General features: G+C 33.4%; 1 protein-coding gene across 3 annotated transcripts in view; it reads left to right on the top strand.

The window, feature by feature from the left end:
• LOC136031379 (aquaporin-7-like) overlaps positions 1-8,212 on the top strand; it is an 85,348-nt gene extending 77,136 nt beyond the window's left edge. For all 3 annotated transcript variants that reach the window (XM_065710893.1, XM_065710891.1, XM_065710892.1), the window contains exons 7-8: positions 2,654-2,817; positions 8,020-8,212. In XM_065710893.1, the coding sequence (XP_065566965.1) occupies positions 2,654-2,817; positions 8,020-8,024 (169 nt within the window). In that variant the 3' untranslated portion in view covers positions 8,025-8,212. The remainder of the gene's footprint in view (positions 1-2,653; positions 2,818-8,019) is intronic.
• The last annotated feature ends 9,458 nt before the right edge of the window (positions 8,213-17,670 follow it).

The raw sequence follows: 17,670 nt of genomic DNA, 5'->3' as shown, positions 1-17,670 counted from the left end.
TAGTCAAATTTTATACTATTATATAAAATTTATATTTATATAAAATTATATTATATTATATAATTTATATTTATTAACTCAGAGAGTTAATGCCAAAAGGCTTGCGGCTAAAGAACGCAAAACCGCGCAATTTGAAGAAGATCAACCTGGACAGCGAGAGTCAAAACGTATCAAAACTGAAAATGATAGCGATGATGATTGGGTTTGGGATTTTGACTTGGATAAGGTTATCAATGCCTGCCAGATTTTACTTAAAAAAAAACAAAGGTTCGGCGATATGTATTTACGTCTGAAAAATAAAGCAGAAAAAGAAAACTGAAACTAAAAATGTAAAAACTGGGAATTGCATAAATATTTCAAAATATTTTGACAATAGATTAAAGTAATTCGAAAATCTTAAAACAGATACTTAAACTTTGAGGTTTATTATAAATTGTTGAGCTTTAGCATACTTGGCATGTGAAGATTTTTCCAACTCTCAATGTTAGAATGAACATTGACCGACAGACCGACAGAATTTGCGATTGCTATATGTCACTTGGTTAATACCAAAAAAAAGCAAACTTTCGCATGCAAACCGATTAGGGTTCGCGTAGCGCAGGTGCCGATCTCCTGATTCTCAGCCCTCGGCCGGGGTGCAATGCGTGGTTGGGGGCAAGCCATCCGACGCACCAAGTGCCATAAAAAGGTAAAAAACTAAAAAGAAAAAAAGCTAAAAAAACAAAAAAAGCTGCAAAACTAAAAAAAAAGAAAATTGAAACAGAAACTATATCTATATCTATATATATAAAAATAAGTTGTATGTCTGTTGACTGACGTCATGTTTGTGTGTCGACTGATGTCATGTTTGTCGATTGACGTCATTATGAGGATTAAGCATTATTCCGTCATGAAGTTTTTTGTCGACTGACGTCATATTTGTCGACTGACGAAATTACAGACCGGGACACCGGGACACAAAGGACTACCGGGAAACAGGGAATATAAATGACGAACGGGACACTCAAAGAGAAATTACAGACTGGGACACCGGGACACAAATAACGACTGGGACACAGGGAAGCTCCCAGTAGACTCAATTTCAGGACGTATACAACTACCTGCTGAATTCTGTAATTTAGTGACGTCCAAAAATGAATTGATTGAAAAAGTATTTCCGAAAATTCTAAACAATTATAAAAATAATAAATGGCTAAGTGAAAGAGCGATTCTTGCACCCAAAAATATAGACGTCCAGGGCCTTTTGAGGGTGAGGCTGTTCTTATTCCTCGCATTCCCATGATTCCAACGGATCTGCCTTTTCAATTTAAAAGATTGCAATTCCCAATTCGATTAGCATTTGCAATCACCATCAACAAAGCTCAAGGTCAATCATTAGAAAAATGTGGTATAGATCTTAATACTGATTGTTTTTCCCATGGACAATTGTACGTTGCATGTTCGAGGGTCGGTAAACCTGACAATCTATTTATATACAGCGACAATTGGACAGCGAAGAATGTTGTATATTCACAAGTTTTACGCAGTTAATGTGTATTGTATCTATCTATCTACCTATCTATATAAAACGAGTTGTGTATATGTATGTTTGTTTGTTTGTAAAAAGAGCGTTTGTATATGACGTCATTATAAGTACATAAGGCTTTATATATGCACAGACAATGGGAAAGCCAAGAATGTTGTATATTCGCAAGTTTTACGTAGTTCAAAACACATATATAAATCTAACCATATTCTTAGGTGGTACACAGGGACACAACTACAATGGGGCGTAACTAATATGGCGCGTAACGACTTACGCGCGAGGGGGGGCTTGGGGGAGGTGCGAAGCGCCCCCACCAACTAGGTGTTGGAGTGGCGCAAAGCGCCACCCCAACGGCTAGTTTATATATATATATGTATAGATTTGTGACAGGCTATGTGTTAATATCTTTTTTTATATAATATTTAGTAAGGTCGTTTTTAATTAAATTTTTGCATAGAGCATTCAGTGAATATTCTCCTAAATCCCCATTTAAGGAAATATTATTATTAATTTTAAGTCTGATTTCAATTGCTTCTCGAACTACTTGCTTTATTGCACTACTTGCCCCTAGGACTTAGGGCAAGTAGTATAGGGCAAGTAAAGGACATAGGGCCAAAATGATCATTCTAATTTGTTTCCCACTGTCTTAAAAAATCCCTATTGTTCTTCTCGATTTTGGTGTTTCTGATAGAAAGGCAGCGTGGTCTTCGTCGTTATTTATTATCACTTTAACCATTATAGTTAGAATAAATGACGTGAAAAAATTTTCTACACATATAAATACTAATCAGTTCAGTTTATGAGGGAAGGCACAAACTAGCAATTCCCTCTTGGAGTTCTCTTACATTTTTTTTTACCAATAAAATAAATTGCATAAACTTGCATTATAAAGTATTAAAGCTTCGATTTTTGGCATTTCTTCCCTTTTGTTAGAAGGCAAAATAAACAACTTAAGTTTATAAAATACCAAACTGCTCTGTCGTGTTTCAATTGTTTTTGCAGCAAGTGACAGTCTGATGAACTTCATATTTCAACATACTCCTACACTACATAAACTTTTGATCGTATAAATGATATTTTTTTAAATACTTCCATAAAATGTTATATACGTTACAGTTTTCGTTGTAGAGTGAACGACTACTGGTTCTGGGTGCCTATTGTTGGTCCTCACGTTGGCGCTATTCTTGGTGTTTTTATCTACATCCTTTGTATAGAAATGCATTGGCCAGAAGATGACAAAAGTGAGTCATTAGCGAAATCCAAAGTGGAAGAACAAACTATCGACATTGATAGTAAGTCAATTAATTTCTGAGTCTAATTAGCTTGAGTCATTCGCTGTGAATTTTAACCTAGGGATAAGATATATAGGAATAAATTAGTTCTTGATATGGTCATTGAAAGGCCATTTAAATGTAAATTTTATTGTTCCTAAGAATTTTTTTTTTTATAAATTGGAGAGAGTATTAAACTACGACTTCCTGGAAAATTTATCTGTATGGTGTTTAATTTTTAGCAAATCATCAGCTAACTAACAACAACTAAGTAGTAAGTAAGTAAGTTTATTTATAACCGACAATAATGCAAAAATGAGTGCGGAGTAAAGAGAAAAAACAGAAAACGAAAACTACATAAACGCAAGAAACAAAAATATTGTAAAAAACAAAAGCACTACATAAACGACAGAACTATGTCCAAAGCAAAAAAAGAACCAAAGTACGAAATAAACAAAAAAAAAACAATATCGCTATATCTGTCGATTACAAGTTGGGGAAAAAACAACGGAGAGGATCATTGGCGCTCATCTTTTTTGGAGTATTAACCCTTAGCAACGTCGTCAAGCAGCAATAGTGAATGGGCGAGTTCAAAACGAGGAATAATATTTCGGCTTCTATTCTGTCTAAACAAATATAATAAAAATTCACAATCTTTAAAATAATCTCTCCTTTACAGATGGAGGTCTTATACCTTACAGACTACCAGAATCAACCTTCTTATTAAATAGAGGGGGTGGGTAATTTTTGTGAGCTTTAATTATTAGTAGTATAAACATACGTAAAAAGCTTTTGTGAAGGACTTAAATTTTACATTGCTAGTATGTTGCTGCGCATGCTTGGCACTTTGCGGTACTCGTGAGCTTTCCTTTTGTAGAGATATGGTTGAGTGGTTAAACCATTTTATAAATATTATCTATATTCTTTTCAAAATGAACAGTTTGTATACACAGCTTTTTTCCTAGGTTCTCTTCAATAGAGAACATATGGTGGCTAATTTCTAACCTGCAATTTGTTATGTTTTTTTTTGCCAAATCTGTAAAGTCTTGCATTGCCTGATTTCACTGTCATATTTGAAAGAAGTCCCTTTCCTTCTGTTGCTTCTTCTAATTTTTTTTCTGCTCTGTTTTTTGAGTGGGTATTTTGCATTTCATGTAATTAAATGATTAACAATTTAATATTCGGAAGCTTTGTTTCGTGACCCCTCACTTTTAAAGGCCGTGAAGAACCTTTTGTGGCGGAATTATGATTGTGGTATTGAGTTGTTTTTTTTTAGTGTATCTTGTCTTACTTTATAGATTGGTTTCATGTCTTATAACAAATTGATTCGCCTTGCTTTACTTTCGTATCTTCTGCCTCTGCTGCACATTTGTTGTTTTTGTCTTTGTTGTTTGCCCTTTTGCTACTCTTTCTTTTACTTATTTTCAAATTTATAAAGGTTATTTGCAATAACTGCTTCAGGCCTCAGAAGCTGGATGGGAGGGGACAAGGTACACACAAAATTACAGTAGCGACAAGTTTTTAGTCAGTTTAGTCGGCAGGTTAAAAAGTTTGATGATGAAATTAGGAGTTTATTGAAAAGTCGAGCTAGATCCGAGCAAGTAATCGTTGGAGGTAATTTGAATACAGAGGTTATACCGAAGCTTAAAAAGAAGTTTTTTTGTAGGTCGCATGTGATTTGGGTTCGCCATTTTGAATTTGCCAGCGAATATTTTTACGACCATATGGCTTTACTGTTCCAGATGAGTTGTGCCCAACAACTTACAGTAACAGTAAGAATTGTGCCCAATTGCTTTTTTGCTGTTGTGGTAAACTCTGGTTTTGAAAAAATGGAAATCGCTTTATCGATTTTAAGATTTATTTTGAGTTTTTAAGATTTTTGGGCTATTGATCGTTGAACATCTTCAACAACAGTGCGTCATGCCTCCTTTTCATTTTGGGCAGACACCTCCGAGTATGTTTAAAGATTGGATCTTCACTTCTTCCTTCAGAACTCTGTGTGAATCGAATTAAACAATTGGTCATTAAATCTCTTACTATTTATTTTATCTTACCTTACATCTTTACAATACATCTTTACTATTTATCTTACTTTTTCTGTTCAGCTTAGTCAAAAATTTAACAACTATGTCTTTGGGGACAACTTAATCTCCCACAATCCCTTGGGAAGGAGCTGCAAGTTACAAACTTTGACCATTGCTTACACATAGCAATGGCTATTATGAACTGTACAGACGTTTTCAGAGAAACTTTTTCGCGTTGGGGTGGGTTGAGGGGAGGAGGTTACACAGGAGGATCTTTCCATTGAGGAATTTATCGTGAGAGAAGAGAATTTCCATGAAGGAGGCGCAAGATTTTCTAGCATTATTTAAAGAAAAACAATGTGGAAATAAATTTAAAAAATTCTTCAACTGGAAGTAATGAGCAGTATTAAAACTTAAAATGAACATAAAATTACATTTTTAAAGATCCATAAGGAACGTTTCTTCGAAGGTAGTAATGTAACAAAAGGTTTTGTTCAAAATCCATCAATCACTACAATTTTTACAAGCAATTCAGAAACCAAATTGGTTTTGGATTCTTGAATGAATGATTTGGCTGTAGTTGCTTTTCTAGTTGTTTTTTACAGGGAGGGGGATATCCTTGGATGAAACATTATTCAAAATACATTTAGATAAGCTCTAGTTTAGGTAATATGACCCCGTTTCACGAATTGTTTGCTGCTTTGAGAGGTTTTAGATCGCTTATGCAGGAGCAAACTAAATTTACATTGTCCTCTAATGACAGTGGGCAGAAAATTCAGCTGTTTCTTCCAATTATCGCTTAGATTTTTTTTTCAGTGGCTTATAAGATCCCTACCGAAGTTTTGTGTTTTGATATAATATGCTTTCTTCGAGAAAGAAAAGGCTTACCTAAATGTTAAGACATCGGACTGAAATGAACCTGCCAGAAAAAACTAAAAAAATTAAAAATAATGTTTTTATAGGGTAAAGTTTCGGTTTTTACAGGTTGATTCCACTGCAAAGTTTCAGAATTTTTCACATAAGGGACTGTTCATCTACGATATAGTCTTTACTGTTCAGAGATGTATTAGTTTTAATGGTGAAAATGTACAACTTTTTATTAGCAACCATTTAATACAACCTTTTTTGAATTTCAAAAATTATAGTCTTGCTATAGATACTATTTATTTTTTTAAGAGGAGGGTGCATCATAGGGGAAATATTTTTCAAAGCAGATTTATCCAGATTCAAATTTAGGCAAACTAAACACGGTTTCCATTATTGGTTGCTGCTTTGATATGGTTTTCAAATGTCGCTTTAATTTCATTCAGAAATTAAATTCGTAAATTCGAATAATTAAATTCGTTTAATTTCGTTCAAATGTCAAATTTCGTTTAGCTGCTTTCAAATGTCGCTTTAATTTCATTTTAATGGCTTACAACAACCCCTGCAGAAGTTTTATGTTTCGATATGATATAGTTTCCTTGGGAAAACATAGGTTCATAGTATGGTTTAGACATCTGACTGAAGAGGGTCAGCTTGAAAAACCAAAGAAATGGTAAAGAATGATTTGTTTTTCAAGGGCAAAATCCGCTTTTACACATTTATTGCGCTTTTAGTAGTGTTTCTCAACTTACCAAAAGGGACGAATGAGATTTTGTCTCTAACCGTTGAAGATTCGCTAATTTATATTAGTAATTATGTAATCAAACTGGTTCTAAATTCCAAGAATTATTATCTTGGCTTTTGCATTCTGTTTTGGCTTTTGTCTTGGCTTAGCAATGATGTATGGGCGGTTAATAGATATACGTATCTATTAGCAAATGAACTAACCTCCTTTTCATACGATACTAATAAGGGTATTGGATATATAATCAATACCAGGCTTTTCTTCTCACTCAATTAGACTATCTGTCTCGGCTTTTTCTATAATTAACCATGACTTTAAGCCAACAACTGCTCCATTTCAATTCAAAATTTAATTTCAAGGGTAAAGATCCGGTTTTACAAATTTATTCCACATTTAGCAGTGTTTCATAACTTATCACAAGGGACCAAGGAGATTTTGTCTCTAACCGTTGAAAATTCGCAAATTTTTATTAGCATTTATGTAATCGAACTGGTTCTAGATTCCAAGGATTCTTATCTTACTTTAGATACTATTTCCTTTTTTTTGGTAGGGGAATATCTTAGGGGGTCCTAGAGCAGAAAGCTAGAAAGATTAGTAGAAGCTAGAAGTAGAAAGAATCTTAATATTTTAGCATTTTCACTGATGACGATCGACGTCCCATTTGGACGTCTACTTGTTCGTGGAAAGGCCACTAATATTGATTTATAATTTTTGCCAAAATGAAAGCGTTTTCAAAATTTTTATATTTCTTAGAAAGCTTTTAGATTGCTAATACTGGTCAGGCCGTGAATTTTATGCTGCCTTCTGATGATAATAAGCAGCAAATTCAGATAATTCTTATAAATATGGCGTTAGTCCTCCTTGTAAGCCACTCAAACGGGACTAACAATGTGCATAAAGTCACTCATATTGCTTACAAAGTTTTACTACTAACTTTTATCTGGTACTTTTAGTTACTAAGATGTAAACAAGGCTGAAGTCATTAGGAGGTTTATTTGGGGCTTATATCCAAATAAAAATAAAGTCCCTTAAGAAAGAGGTAGGATTATTGAAAATTTTCATTTTTGGCTATAAAAATACTCTTTATGCAACGTTTTTAGGAATTTTATCGGTAGAAGGATCAGGGCTCTTGTGAAAATATCTGAAACACCAGAAAAACATAGGCCAGCGAAAAATGGTGAAGATTAAACTTTATTCATTTGTTTACAGATTTCATAAAAAGAAAAATGTATTTCAAAAGAATAGGATACACGTAAAAAATAGAAACCTATTAAAATTTTTGTTGGGAAAAGACAGGCAATATATATTAAGTAAAATACATTACAAAATCTTCTCTACCCAGATCAGCAGTGGGCCATCAATCTTTTAAAACAAATGCAATATAATAAGAATAAAATAGTAAAGAATTGCATAAATGACTTTGTAAGATAGGCAGAAAAAGGAAAAATATTACCACCAAAAGGACCAGTACAGTTTCTCAATCTCAAATATTGGAAAAGCAGGAAAAAATCAAATGAAGTATATTAATTTTTATATATGATTTCATCCATTATAAATTACGTTGAATTTAAAATGTGTGTTCTATTTCAGGCTGAAGAGTACCTGTAAAATATCAAATATGAAGCCTCCTTTTTCAGAAGCCGTTTCCGTTTTTAGACCAAAGTCTGTTGGAAAATTCGTTTAGATTATTTTTTATTATCGAAATATTAAGACTATTCTTCTCTGTGTATAAGAATTAACATTGTATTTTACTTTTTTCAAATAAATTGTATTAGATTGTGCATTTGTTTTGTTTTGTTTTGTTTATTTTATTTGTTTAATCTATATTTTATTTTGTTTTGTTTTCATTCCGGACTATAGCCTACGTTTATTAACGCATGCTAATTAGGGACGAAGCAGGCATAGCTATGTAATTTTGCTTGTTTTTTCCAATTCATTTGTTTATTTCAATTCATTTTGTCTTGACATTCAAATTCTAAATTTATCTATTTTAGTTTTGGTCGGAACTGTAATAGTAAGACTATTCTACTATGTTTAATGTAAATGTGTTCTGTTTTCTACTATCGCATCAGAACAGCTAGTCAAGCTGTGAAGATATGCAGCTCTGAAGGTCACTCGGTCTAACAAAAATATTGTCGATTTATGTTTTACTTTGTTAAGTGACTCTCATTGATACGCCCGCAAGGGAATACAGATCATTCGAAACTATAAAGTTCAAAAAATCTCCAGTGATTCCAAACAGATCACGAAGATTAATTTTAAATCACCCACCGCAATATGGCTACACTCATGCGGTATTTCAAGTAGCAGCTTACTGAAACCTTCGATAAAAATCTGCCAAATGACCACTTGGAGGCTTATACATCATATTAATTGCATTTATGTTACTCTTTAACTCAACCTTTATTGAAAGAATTTCTACTTTGCCTTCTTTCCAAATTCTTAAGCCACCCATGCCCGATTCCGACATTTCAGATTTGGAATCACAGTTTTCACCATTTAGCTCAACCTCTACCGAAAAAATTTCTACTTTACCTTCTATTATTTCTACTATTTTACTGAAAAATTAAAATATTTACATTTTTGGGGTTTTCTGAAAAGCTTTTCTAAGCCAGAAATTAATGATAGTGTTAAAAAAAAAAATCTGAGACAGAATTAGCTGTTCGAGACATTAATAAACATCTGTAAAATGCTCCTAAAAAAAACATTCAAAAAATTATGAAAATGGACCTTCTGCTTAAATGAAGTACAACAAAAATGTTTTCAGCTTCAACACTTTGCTCAATCCCGATTTATGAGGTTTCAAAGAACTCCAAACACACTTCTTAAATTTAAAGATAAAATCCTATTGATATTGCTTAAATTTTACTCAAATAACAGAATTTGCATTGTCACATCTAAAATCAAAGAAAGTTTCATTTTCCTAGCCTAACCCCTTTCCAAGATAAAGCTAAACTAGAATTTTACTCATTTTTGATTTTTAGACAAAAATAGCTGTTCGAGACATTAATTAACATCTGTAAAATGTTCCTAAAACTCATTCAAGAAATTGTAAAAATGCGACATGAGAAGGGATACACGGCTAAAACAGCAAGCATTTCGACTGAAGAGATTAAACTGACGAATTTATTATCAAAATTCAATCGCAGCTGCTCGCCCCTCCCACAAAAAAAACAACGAATCACCAAAAAAATAAATATTCAGCTGGTTTACTGATGATTTCCTGGAAAACTTTCTAGTACTATGATAATCAATCAAGTCTTTTAACACATGTATTAGTAAAAAACGACAGAATTTATCACTGCCATTATAAACATCAATAACTGATTAAAACATATAGATTATGGCACCAAAAAATTATATAAGATTAAGGTTTGCATTGAAATTAAATTATAATTAGACTTTATCAGGTTAAACATTAATTTAATAATTAAGTTCGAATAAAACTAACAATGAAATAACAAACAGATATATCCTGTATATGAGGAGGACTATCTCCCTGGTTCCCCAATTTTTATATTAAAGTCTTGCTAGCGCTTACTACTATTACTAATAATAATAATAACTCACCGCAGCACCAAGCCGCCTGAGGTCAACACAGCTACGCACACTTTTCCTCCAACCTAATTTATTTAAAGCCTCCCTCATTACACCCTCCCAAGAAGTTCCTCATTTCCTTTAAATCTTTATCTATGACATCCTCCCACCCCAAACGAAGACGACCTTTCCGTTTAGGACTTCCGGACCTTTCTAGAGCTTTCCGTTTGGCCCAGACGGTTGGCCAAAAAGGACAATCTTCGGCAATCTCTCATCCTTTATCCGCAGAACATGGCCTAGTCATCTACCTTTCTTTCATTACAGCCCTAGAAAGCGGGATTGAACTAGATTTTTTGTACAACCTACTGTTTGAAATACGGTCAGTCAGCTGAGTACCCAAAACAATCCGTTGGCAATTTCTCTCGAGAAAATCTAGTACAGTTTCGTCCACTTTTCGGAGCGCCCATGCTTCAGAGCTATATTTGACCACTGTCATCACTGCAGCTTCCAGTATTCTAATCTTGGTTTGCAAACTTATTTTCCTATTCTTCCAAACTTTTTTTAACTATGAAAAAATACCCTGAGGCTTGGTTATTCTACGTTTAACATATTATCTGCTCTCACCGTCTTTACTAACAATCCTACCAAGGTAAGTTTAGCGGCCCACCTGATAAATCTTATCGTTACTCAATGTCACCTTTTAGCTTCACTTTATACAACTACAGAAAAGAGAATAATGAGGACTTTTTTTTTCCCAAGACAGTGAACCATCAAAACTTATTGGAATATTTCGGCCCTATATCTAAAGGCTGTCTTCAGCAAAGAAAAAAAATAAACAATAAAACACTTACAATAAAAGTTTTCAGTTAAAAATCCATCCTTTTTTTTAAATAGCCTTGGCATCATTACTTCTTAGCGAAAAGTTCAGCTAACACTGTGTGATAAAAGCTAACATTTTACAAGCTAAAAAGGTTCATTCATTGAACTAACTGTATCTATTAAAAATTGGAATAATTTTGTATTGCAATATTTGCCTTCTCTGCAGCTAATCTTGTAGTTTTTTTGGGATTGGGATTGTTTTTATTCGGTACTATTTTTGTTTTATTTTGAATTAGATTATTTTCTGTAATTAGTTTTGTGTACATCGGGTTGGGTGTGTATTTACCTAAGTCTCTATTGAGGGATGTATTATTATTATTTAAATTTCGTTTAATTTCAATTAAATAAAAAAAAACAAGTTTTTTAAATGAAAGTAAGGAGCAGCATTAAAACTTAAAACGAACAGAAATTACTACGTATATGAAAGGGGCTTTTCCTCCTCAACGCCTCGCTCTTTACGCTAGAGTTTGACTCTTTCTCTCAACTCTATTGTTAAAACAGTAAGAAACTTTAGCATAAAGAGCGGGGCGTTGAGGAGGAAAAGTCTCTTTCATATACGTAGTAATTTCTGTTCGTTTTAAGTACTAATGTTGCTCCTTACTTTCATTTAAAAAACTTTTTTTTGTTTAATTTCTGGAGGTTTTTGAATTAATGCATGTTTTGATCTTGGCTCTCCGCACATAAATAATTGAAAGAAAATTTTCATATTAATTAATTGAAATTAATCGGAAAATTTTGAGAAAAAAGGAGCGAGGGAGGAGGCCTTGTTACCCTCCAATTTTTTGATTCCTTAAAAAAGCAACTTCAACTTTTAATTTTTTACAAACGTTTTCAGTGATAAAAATATACGTAACTTACGAATTAATTTACGTAACGAACTTCTATATTCGTATGTTTTTATTGCGTGCATGAAGGGGTTCAACCCTCGTCGATACCTCGCTCTTTACCCTGAAGCTTAAATTTTGTCCCAATTCCTCAAGAATGAGCTCTGAATCACAAAAGCCGTAGAATAAATAGCTGAAATTGCTAAAAATACTTTAGCGTAAAGAGTTAGGTATAACGAGGAGGTAAGTCCCTCATATGCATGATAATTTTTGTTCATTCTAAGTTTTAACGCTGCTCCTTCCTTTCGGTAGAAAAAACTTTTTATACTTATTTTTTCATTTTTTTTTCAAATAATGCTAGAAAATCTTGCTCCCCCTTCATTGAAATTCTCTTCTCCCATGACAAGTTTCTCCATGGAAATATCCTCCCACTTAGCCCCCCCCCCACCCTCAAATCTCCCCCTAAACGAAAAACACCCCTGAAAAAGTTTGTACACTTCCCATTAACCATTACTATATGTAAACACAGGTCAAAGTTTGTAACTTGCAGCCCCTCCAATGGGGACTGCAGGGGAGTAATTCATCCCTAAAGACATGGTTATTAGGTTTTTCGACTATGGTCAATAAAATGGCTATCTCAGAATTTTGATCTGGTGACTTTTGGGAAAAAATGAGCGTGGGAGGGGGCCTAGGAGCCCTCCAATTTTTGGGTCACTTAAAAAGGGCACTAGAAAATTTCATTTCCCTTAGAATGAGCCCTCTTACAACATTCTAGGACAACTGGGTTGATATGATCACCCCAGGGGAAAAAAACAAACAAACAAAAAACAAATGAACACGCATCCTTGATCGGTCTTCTGGCAAAAACAAAACAAAATTCCACTTTTTGTAGATAGGAGCTTGAAACTTCTACAATAAGGTTCTCTGATACGCTGAATCTAATGGTGTTATTTCCATTAAGACTGTATGAGTTTTAGGGGGTATTTCCCCCTATTTTCTAAAATGAGGCAAATTTTCTCAGACTCATAGCTTTTGATTGGTATAACTGACCTTAATGAAAATTATATATGTGAAATCAGCATTAAAATACGATTATTTTGATGTAACTATTGGCATCAAAATTCTATTTTTTAGAGTTTCGGCTACCATTGAGCCGGGTCGCTCCTTACTACAGTTTGTTACCACGAGCTGTTTGATTGCCTCGTGGACAGTTTTTTTTTTTTTTATTCCTAAGTCATTGCAAATTCGAATTGCTTCGTCAAATAGAACATAATGGTTTGGATTTTCAAAAACATGATTGCTTAAAGCTGATTCGAAAGATATGGAGTTATTTCTAGATTTACAACACTTCATTAAAGCTTCATAATTCTCTCAATAACGCTATGGAAAAATCATATGACACAAAAGTTTTGAACAAACTCTGTAAAGATCCCTCAATAATAATCACTAAAGCCGATAAAAGCGACCCCTTAGTAATTATGAATAAAACAGATTATGATAGTAAAATGTAATCACCAATGTTAAATTAACCCATGACCAGACTGATCAATTTGCCCAAAAAGTTATAAAAGAATTAAAAACTAAAAAAAAAAATGGTAGAATCACTCCACAGCCATACAATAAAATTCTCCCTTGTGGTAATTTTTGCTCAAAGTCTTATGGATTACCAAAATTGCACAAACAAGGCATTGCTCTAAGACCCATTGTAGCTAGTACAAAATCACCTGCCTCAAACATTGGAAAATGGCTGTGCACTGCATTTAAACCACTGCTTTACTCCCAAAAATCTTATATAAAAATTCAGTTGATCTTGTAGAAAAATTGAAACAGATAGACATACCATATTAAGCAGCTTTGACATAGTTTCCATGTATACTAGTATTGATGTTTCAAAATCTGGGCAATTATTACAAAATAAACTGGAAAACAATTATCATCTAATCGAAGAATCAGCGATAGGTCAAGACATTAATGTTCTTATGCATTAGGTTAAGTTATGCAACGAATATTCCATGTACTTCCAGTTTCGAGATTCTTTTTATAAACAGGTAAGGGGCCTTCCTATGGGATCACCTCTATCAGGCCTACACGCAAATATTTTCGTCGAGAATCTTGAAAATTGGGCACTGGATTCGTATTTTCTTAATCATCTGTTTGGGGATGTTTCATGGACGATGTAATGTTAGTTATATATAGACATATAGAAATATGGCGAAAGGGAACTGAAAAGTTTTCTAGAACATTTAAATACTTAGGATAGAAACCTGCAATTTACTCTAGAGACCAAAACAGTTGGAAAAATACCTTTTTTAGATGTATTGATAATACGCACTGCGAATAACCTTGATTTTAAGGTTTACAGAAAACCTACGGCTAATATGATACCTTCACTTCAAATCTAACCATCTTCCAAAGGTTAAAAGAGGTGTGGTAATATCTCTTGTGGATAGAGTACTTAATATCTGTTCAGAGCCATATATAAAAAAAAAGACTAAATTTTATTACAGACATACTTTTTGGCAACTGGTACCCAATTTTTCTCATAAATACTGTTATTGCTCAAAGATTAAAGATGCATTCTTATAAAGCCTTAAATCCCACACCAGAAAACGATTCGAATAATCCCACAAGCACGATTTACCTACCTTATATTCCAAAAATTACTTCGAAACTGAAAAAACTTTGTTTAAAAAACAATTTACGTGTTGTATTCACAAGTAAATGAAGTATAATGAATCTTCTCAATTCTGGTAAGGATAAACCCCAGTTACTCGTCTAAGAGGGGCGCATCAAATACCATGTTGTTGTGGAAATTATTACATTGGTTGAACCCACCAAAATTTAGGAGTACGATTACAACAATACAAAGAAAGTATTAAAAAAGTATTAAAATCTAGAAATAACTCCTTATCTTTCGACTCAGATTTAAGCAATCATATTTTTGAAAATACAAACTATTATGTTCTATTTGACGAAACAATTCTAATTAGCAATGACCTAAGAATCGAACAAACTGTCTGTGAGGCAATCGAAATAAAAAAAAACTTAAATAATAATAAATCCCTCAATAGAGACTTGGGTGAATACACACTCAACCTTATGTACACAAAACTAATTACAGAAAATAATCTAGATTCAAAATAAAACAAAAATAGGAATAAATAAAAACAAGCCCAATCGCAAAAGAACTACAAGATTAGCTGCAGAGAAGGCAAATATATAGAGAAGGCAGAGAAGGCAAAAGGAACTATTCCAATCGTTAATAAATACAGTTAGTTCAATGAATGAACCTTTTTAGCGTGTAAAATGTTAGCTTTTATCACACAGTCTTGGCTGAACTTTTCGTTAAGAAGTAATTATGCCAAGGCTATTTTAAAAAAAAAGAATAGATTCTTAACCGAAAACTTTTATTGTAAGTGTTTTATTGTTTATTATTTTCTTTGCTGAAGACAGCCCTTAGACATAGGGCCAAAATATTCAAATAGGTTTTGTTGGTTCACTGTCTTGGGAAAAAAAAAGTCCTCATTATAATTTTTTCTGTAGATGTATTAGGGAAAGATAGTGTGGTCTTCGTCATTATTTAGCTTCAATTATTCCTGGTCTTAGTGATTTAGAATTTTTAACATCAATTTTCAAACCTATTATAGCACCCTGAACCCGCAAAACCTTTAAAAATTCATTTATTTTGCTCAAACTTTCATCTTATATGCTAAAAATCATCAGTATAATCTTAGTACAGAAGATTTTTTTTTCCCCATTTGATACCGTGGTCTCCGATTTCCTTTCCTGTGCTCCTTAAGACAAAGTCTATCACAAAGATTCAAATAAAGGGGGAAAGAATATAACCCTGCTTAACTCCTGATTTAATACAAAATCAGCTGCTAACCTCATTTCCTACCTTAGCCGCAGCAGTATCATTCTCTTAAATAGCACAAATCACTTTCATGTATTTGTTTGGTATACCATATAATGATAAAACTTTTGCTAAATCTCTTCTTTCAATAAAACCAAACGCTTGCTCATAATCTATAAAACTGAGGAACAAAGGTGTTTGACAACGCAGGCACTTCTTAATTATGAACCCAAGAGTGAAAACGTGGTAGAAACACCCTCTACCTTTTCAGAAACCGCACTGTTATTCTATTAAAACTTTGTCTATAGTCTCTCTCAGTCTCTAAAGTATCATATTACTAGGTAATTTGCTACCTACAGAGAATAATATAATGCCTCGATAATTACGAGACTCACTCTTGTCACCAATCTCATACATCGGTTTAATTAAGGTTTTCCTAAAATTATTAGGTATTTCCCTTTTCAAAAATCATATTCATAATCTTCAGTAGCTGATTTCTAACTTCAAAAGCACCATATTTAAAAAACTCATTTATCACAATATCAGCGCCTGAAGCCTTATTGTTTTTTAATCCTCTTAGTACTGTTGCTAATTCTTCTTCATAAAATTTGAGGCAGCTTCAAACTAATGTACAAAAAGTATTAGATAGTAAGATGATAGTAAAGGCTGTCTCAGAGGAAAACATAATCAGCGCTATCTAGTTCTTTCTAGCGAAATTCCTTAGCCAGCTTTCCCAAACTGGTAGGCGTATCTAAGGAGAGGCAAGCATATTAACTAGGATTGACGATAAATCAAATGAAGTTAAACCTACGCAGTCGCTTGAAATATCTTAACTCTTCCGCGATTGACGGTTTAAAGAAACCCAGCCTGAGCAACGGCAAGGGCTCCTATCTCGAGGAAAATTAAGCCAAATTTTTTAGATGCCGCTAAAAGTCTTCATGGACGATCAGTTAGAAGACTGTTAGAGACATTCTTTGCAATCAAATAGTTTCTCATATACGCATTACAAAATTCACCATGAAAGTAGAAGAAGGAACTGATGTAGCTGAAAGTGCATATTTTATTGGATATTTTTGATATGATAAAGAGTATAATGTAGCTGAAATCATGTTTTCTTCAAAACTTATTCCTGACGAAGTCACATCCAATGATATTTTTAAAATAATTGAATTTTTTAACGAGAAAGGCACATTGTGGAAAATTGTATTTGGCATTGTACAGACAGTGCAAACTCAATGCCAGGAAACAAAACTGGGTGTTTCCATAAAATGAAAACACCCGACGTTCTGTGGACGCAGTATATGCTCCACATAGTAGCTCTTACATCAAAAATTACGAGTGAAGAACTTAAAGATGCTTTAACAAAAGCTATAAACTACGTAAAAATCATTCCAATATAAGTTAGACAAACCTTTGTGACGATATGGGAGCTACTTACACCTCGCTTTTGTACTATTGTGAAGAACACTTGATATTTCGTGCCAAATATATTCAAAGGATACATGAACTCAAAGTAAAAATTGTAATTTTTGTCGAACAAAATCAAAATGGGCATTTGATCGTTAAAATGACCTGTTTGGTGGAAATTCTATAAAAATTAAGTTTTTTTCATAAATCGATGTGAGGCTCACAAATGCTTCGGTTGATTAAAAAAAATAATGCCAAAAAATGTCATCAAAAATTAAAAATTGCAAAAAATTCATTAGAAAATGGAGCCATGGATGGCAAATTTGAAAAAAAAATTCATAAATAACTTAAGTGAAAAATAAATTTTCACTTTTAAATTTATGCGCCCAAGATAACATAGAAGCGAACAAAAATCCATTCGTTGACTAATTCGATTCTTCGTTAATTAATTTCTTGAATTATTTCGATGTAAGTAAGTAAGTAAAGTAAGTAAGACGGCACTAGACCCTTAAGGTCTAAACCGGCGGTGCTGATCTCTGTTTTATGGCCCTTCAGCCAGGAATTGCAATGGGGGTTGGGGACCAACCATCCTGTGCTTTCACACACCCTTTCTGCTTACCTTCCCCAGATTTCTCCAGGTACCCATTTAGAGCTGGGTCGACTCTAGCTGAGCTTACAGAGTCACGCCACTGACCCGCGTCCCAAACTAAATAACTGGTCACAACTGGGATTGAACCCGTT

Source organism: Artemia franciscana, chromosome 9 (genome assembly GCF_032884065.1).
Source record: "Artemia franciscana chromosome 9, ASM3288406v1, whole genome shotgun sequence".
Lineage (NCBI taxonomy): Eukaryota > Metazoa > Arthropoda > Branchiopoda > Anostraca > Artemiidae > Artemia > Artemia franciscana.
This window is presented reverse-complemented; position numbering and strand designations above follow the sequence as displayed.